Source organism: Calonectris borealis, chromosome 3 (genome assembly GCF_964195595.1).
Source record: "Calonectris borealis chromosome 3, bCalBor7.hap1.2, whole genome shotgun sequence".
Taxonomy (NCBI): Eukaryota; Metazoa; Chordata; class Aves; order Procellariiformes; family Procellariidae; genus Calonectris; species Calonectris borealis.
This window is the reverse complement of record NC_134314.1, coordinates 62,017,981-62,030,207: the sequence shown is the minus strand read 5'-3', so window position 1 is coordinate 62,030,207 and position 12,227 is coordinate 62,017,981. Positions and strand designations below refer to the sequence as shown.

General features: G+C 38.1%; 1 protein-coding gene across 1 annotated transcript in view; it reads right to left on the bottom strand.

Annotated features, from left to right (window-relative positions):
- Positions 1 to 12,227, bottom strand: part of LAMA2 (laminin subunit alpha 2) — a 397,684-nt gene that overhangs the window by 31,330 nt on the left and 354,127 nt on the right. Inside the window, exons 48-51 of the mRNA XM_075144626.1 lie at positions 11,038 to 11,197; positions 5,990 to 6,114; positions 3,730 to 3,892; positions 1,495 to 1,639 (exon numbers count right to left, since the gene is read on the bottom strand). Of these exons, the coding sequence (XP_075000727.1) occupies positions 1,495 to 1,639; positions 3,730 to 3,892; positions 5,990 to 6,114; positions 11,038 to 11,197 (593 nt within the window). The remainder of the gene's footprint in view (positions 1 to 1,494; positions 1,640 to 3,729; positions 3,893 to 5,989; positions 6,115 to 11,037; positions 11,198 to 12,227) is intronic.

Genomic DNA, 12,227 nt, shown 5'->3' with positions numbered 1-12,227 from the left:
CCCCCGCCCCATCTACATACCTAAGGAGTGAAATGAACCTCTATTTTAATTAAAAAGTGACCAGCCTGATTTCTGGTTAAAGATGGAATAGAGTGAGTTTGGAGATGAAAGATCTGTCAACCTCTTAGGAGATTTCAAAGGGAGGACTGGCTAGAAGAGGTAATGTATACTCTGTGAAGAGGAAGGAGCAATGGGAGGATGGGAGGAAGAGTGTTCTCTGATAGAAGCTCTCCCCACAGGTGAGTCTCCTGTAGCAGCAGCCGATTAAATAAATACCTTAAAAGAGAGAGGGAATGTGCAAAACCTGAAACCAAACTACCACTTTCAGGAGTGAAAGAGAATTGAACGGGGGATAGACTTTCCTGCTGCACCTTACTGTAAATAAACTAATTTTCCTTTCATTTCTATGCCTGTATCTTCTTTATAAACACACGATATGTTTGAATGGTATGAATAAATTACAATTATGTGACACTGTATTTTATCTTAACACCTCCTGAGTTAAGTATGAACTAAGATAACTGGCTAGCAACAAGGCATTCCTCCTCTAAAGGTGCAGCAAATCTGCAAGTGAGAGCTGAGTTGTTTTGGCCAGTATCCCCGCTCCCAAATTTACTTCTGCCAAATGACAAGGGAGTGGGTCTGTGTTTGAGATGCGAAGGTCAGGTAGAGAGCTGGCACTGCAGGGGGCAGAGGAGGAAGAGTGTGTTCAGGGGCTCATGGTGACCCTGAGGATTCAGAATGCAGTAAGACTTCAGGATAAAAAGGCACAGAGAATGTCACAGATGCCATAAATAAAATTAATTTGGCTCAGGTAAGATTCTACCAGTCCTATAACTAGATTAAAAACAAACAAAAAAAAGAGTTTTGCCAGCACAATAGCCAGCATTCTTTGCAATCCTATCAAATGCCACCACTTCACATTTTGCACCAGTAACAGGTTAAAGAATTAGTAGCACTTTTGAAGATGTTCCCAGTTGTTTCCATGCAGATTCAGATCATGACACTCTGCATATAATTAGGGAATATAAAATAGTTGTTGTGTTTGTCTACTGAGATACTGCACTACCAGTACTGAAGTCATTGCTTTTTTAAGCGCTTTGGGATATGCTGAGCATGAAAGGACTGTACAGCATGAAAGCTATTGCTGTCCCAACAAAAATCACACAGGTTTGTTTTACAATTTTGAATATCAGGGAACTGATGAAAAAGCTTCTTTTTTCCCCACTCAGATGCATTTTAGAATGTAATTTGCGCAACTGTAAAGCAGAATTATGCCTGAAAATTAAGCTACCTGTTCATAAAAGGCCTGTTTGACAGCGCAATCACTCACATGCAACTCAACACACCTGTAATCTAAGCAAAAGAAGTTGCTAAATCACTAGAACTTTATAATTCTAGCAATTATGCACAACACCTTCCCCATGATTAGACGGTTAGCTGTACTGCACAGGTAACTGGCAAAGTCATGGTGTTGACACCACAGGAACTCACCTTGCTTTTGAATTCTTGACAGGGTGAAAGATTTCCATTTGCCATCATTATGATTTTGGTTGCTGATAACAGAAGCTGTACCTGAACCCAGATCGTAGCTGACTTTTATACGCCCACCACTGAGTTCTACACTCATGAAATCTTTCTGTTAATGAAAAGGATTAGATACACAAATTACGATTCTTGTTCATTTTAGTAAGAGGCATATGACATTGAATAAACACTTTCTTTTCCTGGGTGACAATAGACAACTTTTTTCAAGCTTTCTAAAAAATGTACTTAGGCATTTACTACCCAGGACTGTTACGTACAAAAGTCTGCTGCCAACAAGTTCTTTTTTTCCCCCTCTTCTTCTCCTTTGGATTGCTAACTTAGTTGGCATTTTGCTAACAACTTAGCTGGAGTTTTGATGGCATGTCTATACTTTTATTTTCTTGTATTGAAGACAGAAATACACGTTATAAGTACCTGAAACTAATACTCAGCTTTGAGTATATGTCTGTACTACAGTTAGTGCATTTACTACATACCTCAGCTAGATTTAAACTTGCAAGGTAGAAAACAAGAATAGTAAAGATGGTAAAACAGGCTTGTTTTACCACGGTTTCCAGAGGGTAATCTGTACTGACGGAGCACCAGAGAGCTATGAACTGTTATTCTCATCAACTACTGACACCGATATCTAAGCAGTAACTGGAGATGGCTGACTGGAGCAATGGTATACACTGCAGTATCTACAGAAAAAGAGCTGGCAGGATACTAAGAGCAAAACTAGCCAGGGAACTGGATAGCATGAAAGGCATTAAGTAAGTGATGGCGGAACTATGACCCAGGACATGAATGTACCAGAGAAATTTTAAGTTTAATTATAATTTTGCTCTTGCCCAGTTCCACCCATGCTCAGATCAAAGGGGAATGAAAATACTTTACCATGTGCTGAATACTTATGCAAAACTGTGATAATAATGTTATGTATATGAACATAAATTTATGTTAAGAAGAAAAGAGTAAAATTTAACAAAATCAGTATTATAGATGCTTATGCATGTCTATCCATGCAACACTAGAAAGAGCATCCTCAAAGTTTTTATACAGTGGGATAATATCAAAAGAGATAAATTGTATCAGGGACCAGTTGCCTTCCAGCTCCCAGTGTTTTTCAGAAGTTCAAGTAAATAATTTTTTCTAGAAAACTACATAAATTAATAATAATTATACAAAATAATTATACAAAATAACCTACAATAATTACATTAATTATACTTTCAATATTCAATTATAAAATTAATTAGAAAAACTATGTAAGTACTTCATTATCATAATAAAATGTTATCTTTTACTATAATCAGTCAGGAGGAGCACCCTCCTCCTTGATAATTCCAGCAATTCTGATAATTTTTCCCAAAATACCAGAATCTGAAAAAAGACTGTTTTACACAAACGCAGTTTTTGTAAAATAGTGAGTGCTCAGTAATTCTTCAATACGTCAGTAAGAACTGCTGTACATTATTTCTGGCCCATAGGAAAAGGCTAAAGAAAGGACTCTGTTCCCAGTCAGGCATGCAAATCTTTCTGCATCAAAGATGCTGAAGCTGAGTTATTCCTGATGCATGTGAGGATCTGGCCAGATGTCTTTATAAATAACTTCTCCCTGTTATCCACACACATTTGATATTGTCTGTGAATAAAAACCTTGAACAGCTTTATAACTAGTGTTTCTATTCTCTATTTTATCTGTAAAAGCCACTATTTGTAGACCTTGTAAAAAACGTCATCACCATCACATCCTGTTTGTTGCACCATTCAGTTCCCTTTTAATGCCACTCACATTAAACAAACTTTTTCTTTATATCAGTAGGACTTCTAAGATTGTCTCTTCCCATATTCTCCCTGCCCTCAGACTACAATATTTTAAACTATGAATGTATAACCACAACTGGCAATGTTTGCACAGGCAAACATTTGGGATAAATGAAAATTAATTAATAATTTCATAAAAGCTGGAATTCCCCTCAGTTTAACATAATGCTCCCCAGTCAGTAAACACTAGGTAGTCAACTTCTACACTATAACATTGTCTTCTCCTGGACAGCAGTAAAGCATCATACCAGGCAACATCATACCAGGACAGTGCTACATTAAATTACTATTTGTTTTCATAATATGATGAATTCAGTCACTGTAAAGATGGCATGAAACCTGTAAGGAGCATAGAGGTTAGCTGGTTTTTCTCACCAAGTCGTCAGTAGCAAGATACATCAGCAGGGCATTCGATGAGAAGGTCCTGAATTTGAACATGACTGTGGAAATGTTGGGGTTCCAGCGGATCGGGCGGCTCACCATGGCGTAGCTGTCGCCATCGAACTGGACCGTCCCTTCACTGTCTGCCACCTGTGGGCTGAAAAGGGGCAATTCTAACCAGTTTTCTCTGCCATTTGAGGTTAAAAGAAAAAGAAGTGGGGGACTAGGAGAGTGAGGGGACGCCTCTTGGGAGTCTTCTTGAACTTGGTTTGATTTCATATCAAACCCCCGTTCTGACAAGTAAGGTCAGCTCACCGGCTGTCCACAAAAGCACATCTGGGAGGAAGATGGAAGAGGAATATGTCGCATATATCTCATGGTCTGTAACGACTCATTTTGCAATCCTCAATGTAAAATAGAATTATGTACTCTTTCATCTTATAATAAAACTTGGTTTTGTTGTTGTTAGTGATTTTACAACTTCTGGAGGGTCCCAGACTGAAAACCCTGGAAACTGTGCTTCTCTGTTTAGCCACAAATTACAAACACCTCAAGAGCAGAAGCATCAGTCCCTCCACAGTTTTTGGCATTCCTGTCATTACAGAACAGAAAAGACCAGGCCTTGAGTTTGTTTGATATGATTTTTGTGACAGACTCTTGTCCATTTCTGTCACACAGATCAGATAGCTGCAAGACAGCAATCTTATGGTTTAATCACAAATATAACTGAATTTGAACAAGGGACCTACATGTGAAATATTGGCCAGGAACATGTTTCCCATTTATCTTGGCACACATATCAGGATCTTAAATGTAGTCCTCTCACCTTCCATAGCTAGATTTAACAGTTAAGTTTTTGCAGTTAGATTTTGCGGGAGAACAGGACTCTTTCTGGTACTGGAACAATGGGTTAAGGTAAAAGGGAGCTTTTAATATAGTTTACAAATCTCAAATCTAGTATTCTTTTTTTTAATCTCCCTCTCACCCATCCCCAATCCAAGCAAGCAGATCTACACTATCACTAATGAATGAGAAAATTACATTTAGGCAGAGATGCACATAAAGGTTTAGGCATTTCCATTAGGACTTGCTTGGAACTGAAATGCATAAATCCATCATCATGCTCCTTAAATTTCCACCTAAGTGTCAAGGGCTTACATTTGTAGTCAAGGAAATCCTCTAGTATTTCCAAAATTGTTTCTGTTCACAGCTGGAATATCCATTGTTTTCAAAGGGCTAAGCCTTAGCAGGTTGTCAAACTAGCAGCCTACTTTGAAAACTAGCCTACTCTTAACTTCCCTGACTGGGTCCACAATTATTTTACCTAACGCAGCATGAGCTCTGACATGAGCTCTCATATACTGACACTGCTGAATTCCCTAAAAAAACAGGAGCATCTAAGAGGACAGTGCTGCTTTCACGCAGTGGGTCTCTGTGGAAGTCATAGACCATAAACAAGGTTGTGAGAGACCTGGAGTCTGTCTTCTTTACATGATAATTCCCAGGATTGTGGTGTAGTATCAGGTGGTGCCTCCATATAAGGGCCCTCAGCTTTTGAAGCTGAGACATGGCACAGGAAAGTGTTTGAGATTAGTTTGGTGGGAAAGAGGAATGAAGATGGGTCACAGCTCTCTAAGGACAAGGACACATCTGGAAAGGAAGTAACTTGTGTTGTTTTAAAAGAGTTCTGAGCCTATGTATGTGAATCCTGGTCCTGCCTGGATGGGCCATTTACCCTATTTGGAACCACAGGTCACTGACAGGGGGAGGGTTTCCCATTCTCTTTTGAGAATGGAAACACCTTTCTTTTGTGGGATCTCTGCTCACTACACTGGTGGCTGTGAAAGCCACCTTGAGGCACCTGACTCCAGCCTATGCTGCATGAGAGCTGCCGGCACCCACACCACAGGTGGCCATGAGCCAGACTCAGTCCCACTGTGGATCTCACCCTCTCTTATGTTTTGACTAATCCTGGTTACTGGTTAGCAGGAGTCTTTCCACCACAGCACTATTACACCGTCTTAGTTCTGTTAAGACACCAGCCACATTTACGACCCAGATTGGGTGCTTCCCCTCTTGGTGTAATTGCATCCTAACTTCGTATTTCCTGCAACTCTCGGCGTTGCGTACAGACCACAGCTGTCTACTGGAACTTGATAGCTGCTCTGGAAATTCCTGCTCCTTACCACAGAACGCAGTGTCACTGTAGACAGGTTCCCAAAGGAGCATGAGAAACAGTCAGTGCTTTACCTACCTGACGGCACATCCTTTGCAGTCACCTTCGATATCCCTGAAATTCCACAGTCCTATGGGCTTGCTGTCTAGAAAGGTTTCACCCATGCAGCCGGTGAAGGTGGTGACTCTTACAGCATCTGACTTCTGCAACAGAAAACACAAACCTCATTAGAATTCAATTTGAAGTGATCTACTGTGTCTGAAATCATAACAAGTATGAAAATCAAATATACCAGAAGATGCTTCTTATTATTTTAAATATCAAAAGTAATATTTAATCTGAGAAGCCTTCCTATAGAACAACTGATCAGCAAAAATGTGAGCTAAACTTTGTATCAGTCAGGATGGAAAACCCCATTTATATTTGAGACTCTGGGGAAGGCCTGGGCAGAATGATTCCCGGAGAACAAGGAGCTGCCCTGGCTTCCTCGTCACTGACAGCTTTCCCGGCTATTCAGAGAGCTGCCCGCTCCCACTTGTTCAAGGTCTATCTGGACTTTTGTTTAAGACTTCATAGAAAGGACTATGAGGAATCTTGCCCACAATACAATAAGCAAAATGTTTCTACTGTACTTAATGCTCAAAACCTGGGAAATTGAGCAGATCATCCAAGCTAGAAGACCAACTGTGAACTCAACTGGCTACACCTGTAAAATTCATGCTGAATTGTGGATGCACAAAAAAGTGCAGATGGCAAAGCAATTAAAACTCATATCCCATCAAAACTCATTAAACTAGGGTCGCACACATGGGGTAATGCTCATTAGATCACAACATGGTACCATGATCAAGGTAGTAATATTTGACAGTACACAGAGTACTCAGCTCAAAATTATCCTTCTAAAAATATCTAGTTTCATTTAAATTTCACTTCATCAATATGAGCTGATTGAAAATCTATATACTTAGCTATTTGAGATAGACAAGCACCTGCTGTTTTCCATAGAGCAATTACAAATATTAAGATCTTACAAGAGAATATGGAGAAGTGCAACTTGAAAATATTCAAGGAAAAATATGACTCAAAAGACTTAATGTGCTGGTGATATTTCCCAGGGTAATTGGGAAGGTTTTAATTAGCAAGAAGTATGAACTTAATGTCACTTCTGAGAAATTCATGACATCTAAGTATCATAGTCTTCTACTCAAGTCAGATGAAAGATGTTTTTAAAAACCAAAAATGAGCCTTGTTTTTGAATACACTGCAAAGATGTATGCAAAAAGGGATGTGGACAAAACCCCAGGACAAATCTAAAGCACTCCAAAACCCAGTAATATGAAAAAGCAGATTTCTGAGACAAAGATTTAAAAAATATCAGTGACCTTAGTAAATGTCCAAAGAGCTTCATGGTTTTAGAAAAAAGTCTCAGATAAGGTCTTCATTTTGTGAGCCTGACAACCGTACCACATGATGACAAAAATTCCCCAAAAAGTGAAGTTATCATTTATCTTTTAATTCACAGACTGTGTCTGAACAGAGCAAGTCTGATAGTGTTTAAAACCCTGTATTGCAAATATATCAGGCATACCAAACTTAACATACACTGTCTTCCTACTGCCTACCTTGTTTTTATTTACCTGGAGAAAAAAAAAATTCAGGTTGGTTTTCCTGACTAAGATGAAAAAATAGAGAATTCTCCAGAAAATACCTGGAGAATTCTTACTGAGGTTGAAAACGGCTGTTCTGACATCAGACTTTTGCAGCATCCATCATTCCTGTTCTGGTTCAGCATTGCACCTCGTACTTGATCCTACAACTGTCTTATGCGCTGAATTGTGCTCACTACCCATCTCTGCCTCCCTGTATCTAGCTAAAGGAAAAAAGAAAAACATTCAGGAAAGGGTTCAGATTTAAACATTACTGTGTTCCAGGTCCTTTTATTTACCCTGGAACATCAAGAGCCCTTGAACCCTTTTTCCTCTAGAGATTCTGCTAAATCTCTAACTTTTTCCTAAATACACACTTCATGGAGCTTCATTGTTAAGTAATTCTTCCTGACTAAATATTATTCGAATACTGTTAATATGTAAATATTAAATAAATACCCCAAATAAATACTATTATTAATAAACATGAAGTAAAAGCAGTAGATATAATACTAAATATTTTAAAATTCAAACTAAGTTTTCCTCTGACAGTGCAATTTAAGGGAGATGACCTTTCTTAGGAGTGGTGACATCTTTCATTGGAGCAGTAGGTACCAGCTTTGGGGCCTGGTTACTCAAATAATACCTATGATCTCTCTTTACACCTTTGCCTCACTTTTTCTACCATCAGGCTGTAATACTAAGAGCTCTTCATTTAACAATAAAATATTTATAACACTTAAACCTAGAGGTGACATCAAGTAAAACATACATTTTTATTAGTCTAATTAACAGCTTTGCTGTGGAAATTAGGCCTAAGCACAAGACTATGCCGTGCAAGCACAGAACAGCTGTTGCTGAATTTCTGTATCATCTTTGATTCTCTGGATTCTTAACGTAAATAAGCATTTCTTTTGAAATAGAATTCAGGTGAAAGCTCTGGTCTGGGAAGTTTGATGTTCTAGAGCTCTGCAAATATAAATGGTATTATTACATTTCAGTACTTGCCCCACTTGCCTTCTGATAATTCAAAAGTGATATCTGAAATAAAATTCAAATAAGGTTTGGGTTTAGGCTGGCATTTGAGTTTGAAGTTTCATGACTCCTTCGGGGGATCACCCAAAGACAACAAGCCAAAACCCACCAGACCACACATTTTCTAGGGTCTCAAATGAGTCAATGAAGTTTAAATATTGTATAAACCAAACTCTCAAGTGCTTTTCTAAATGCAGAATGATGCAATTATTCTTTTAATCATAATTCTGGCACTTACGATTGTTACCTGAGCCAGTCTGTCTTCCTGAGCCTGCAGTCAGACTCTGACAGTTAAGCATTTTAGTCAGGTGGGCAGACACAACCCTATAGCCTCTAATGGACTTGTGTGTGTTTGGGCCTTTGGTCCTTGTAGCTACACAGCAGTGCAAGCCCTGGACAGTCCTGATTCAGCTCAGTGGAGTGTTTATTCCACTGAGTTATTATGGCGAGTGAAAAACAGGACATAATGCTGATGTAATTAAATTTGTTACTGGTGAAAACAACAGTAGAAACTAAAAATTACCTGACATGGCAAAAATCCAAGAATGAAAGAAAGCTGAGAAGAATTATTAGGTGTGGGAGATAAAGTAAGTCTCCCCGGTTTATTTCCATTCCCTTTGAAAAAGCAGATCAAAGGGACAGAGTACAGGAAGCCAGTGAGGCCATTCTGGGTTTGAAAGGGTCACTAATCTTTGCAGTATCACTTTTAGCAACTGATGATTCATTAATTTTAGAAATATTTTTCAAGGGTTCTTGTTTATGACTAACAGAAGAAAGCAAACACCTTTAGTTGCTGGAAGGTAGAGAGCAAACCAAAACCTCTGTTTAAGGCTGTAAGGAGAACATAGAAAAAGATGACAAAGTCTGCTTTATCTAAGATGTAATTCTCCAAGAAATTCTTCAATTGACTTCCTTGTCTATTTCCCATATGAAATCAAATGACATAAAAAAATGTGCATGGCAGTTATTTACACCCTTAAAGTTCAACAAGAAATGTCAAGACTCATTGCATCTGCATCTTCAAAACTTGAAAATGTTTGTGATTTTTTCTGGATCCGTTTTAGATAAAGCAGAGCACGCAGATCTGAGTTCTACTAATACGGACTGACTTTCAATTTCCTAGCCCAAAATCTCATGAAATTTTTTCCTGTTCCTGTGAATGCTTGTCAGTCAGATACACCTCAGTTAAGTTAGCTGGCAGTTGTGCAAAACTGCTCAGTCTTGCCTTTTTTTGGTGCAGAAGCCCTGAGTTATGAACCTGATCAAGTTCTAAAGTGAAGTTACCTGACTGTGCTCCAAAACACATGGATATGTTTGAAGCTAAAGCTGGACTTCAAGACACTGATTTCAAGCAAGTGGAATCTACATTTTCTATTCCTCTTGTATCCTCTGATTTTGTCTTTGTCTGTCTGGAAATGTGCACCCACACTCTTCTTTGTAAGAAAGGAATATGTCTATCCACATATTCCCAAACCAGAACCATCTAGAAAGTTGAACTTTCTAAAAACTAGAAAGTTGAACCATAAAATATTATGCTATTTCAACACTTGAGGACATATACAAACTTTAGTGTAAAAAAAAGTTCTTTGAGTTCACTGTTTGGGAAAGTCTAACTGTTAGCTTTTTTTTAATGTTAAATGACGATTTTTTTTGTAATGTTAACATTAAAAAGAATCAAAATATTGATCAGGAATGAAATAGTTCATTTAAATTGTTTTGTAATGAATTCCACTGGAAAACAAATCCTAATTACTACTTATGGGAGAACATTTTTTGCTGAAAGATTTCCATCCATTCTATTTGGTATAAATCTTCTATTCATTCCCATTAAGTTAAGCAATGTAGAAGCAGTCACCAGAAAAAGGTGCAGGCAAAAAGAGGAGAAAATAGATCAGGGATCTGATGCAGGTAGCAGTTAAAAAGAGGGGTAGTACGGGGGAAAATCAAGAAAATAAAGCAGAAATGCCAAAAGTAGACTGCAAAGGAGGAAGTGATACTGTGGTACATGACAAAGAAAAAAAACCCGAATGCAAAGGCATATGTATTGTTATATACATTGTTAGGAGACAAGGAATGTATGGAAACAGAAGTGAGTTCCCGTCACTGATACTGAAAGCCCGTCGGGGCAGCAGTATGTCCAAGGTAAAGCATCCAGCTACCCAGCAGGAATCAGTTGTTTGGGCTAAATGCTGCATTAATACAGCCAGCCACCAGGCTTCTGATTAGAAGAAGTTAACAGCATGGGCAGAGAAACTTCAGGTCTGTGCACCTACACGTCTAGGCAAATCCTAATAATCTTTCAAGAGTGCAGGTGTACTATTTGCTACTAAAGCACCTGCTACAATGACGCCAGCATATTAAAGTTTACTATTCCTCCTGTAAGCAATAACGAAAATTGTCCACATAAATAGCCAGTTAATACACTAGCACCAGACAAGACATTACCTTTATTTTTTCAGTTAAACCACCAACAAACAGCATGGCATTAGCATCTACATCCAGAATGGTATATCCAGGTGGAGAGACAGCACTGAATGTGGCTGGCACAATGCTGGCTTTAGGCCCATCCAGAGCTCGCACTGATATTGTGCCATTTTTCCCAGTCCTAGAGATTTTAACAAAATAATTTAAGCACACAGAGTAAGTGGTTAAACCAAACATAGGAAAAGTCTATTTTAGATGGCATCCTTTAATAAAGGCATGTATTATTGATTTGATTATGTTCCATTTTGATACAAATGAATAGACTCTTATGCCTGCGTAAGTTAAAGACATGATCACAGAACCATTTTTTTTCTCACCTCAATGTCCTTTGTGAACAAAATTGACTATAAAGATGAAGTGGAACTTTCATCGACTAAAACAAAGAAATTGCATTTTTTTAAATTATTGTGATGAAATTAGTGTTAAGTAATTGTTTTTGACATAACAAATGATGCAGGCAAGGTTCCAAATTAAATTTCTGAATTGCATAAGGTTTATTAGATTATATTTGAACTGAAATGAATGATCATGTGATAAAGTACTTCAATTTGCTCCACTGTGATGCACAGAGTTTGCATTTTCTGCAGTGGAGCTCTCTGGTTGCTTATCGAACAGGCACAAACCCCATTATGTTTAAGGATGTTACCTCATTGTCCTCTGAACCATATAAAATATTGATGGTAACAACAATAACAAAAGAATTTACCATTTGTTAATAGTTTCTGCAGCAGTTTGTTTACTAGTCCTTAGGTTATATTAATGTAGTAACTGGCATGGTTATGTTAACGTGGTAACTGGCATGGAAAGAGTTTGCTGACATTTTTACAATAGAAGAAACAGAATGCAGAGAGAGATGATTCCTCCTACTCTTTCAGGTATACAGAAAGGTATTTCAAAGGAAACTTGAATAATTTTGAATCCTTTGCAATAATTTGCTAAATATTACTTTTGCTTACAGCAGTATGGATAGTAGCTTTCCATGGAAAGCTCACTACTTACCAAATAGCAGTAAACTATTAGGCATTTATAGTCACACCATAAATTAGTGTTTGCTCCCAGACAGGTGGACCATAATCAACACACATAATTTCTTATGGGGCCATCATATGATTGTAGAAATAAGCATGGAGTGTCACCCAAATCCTGTCACG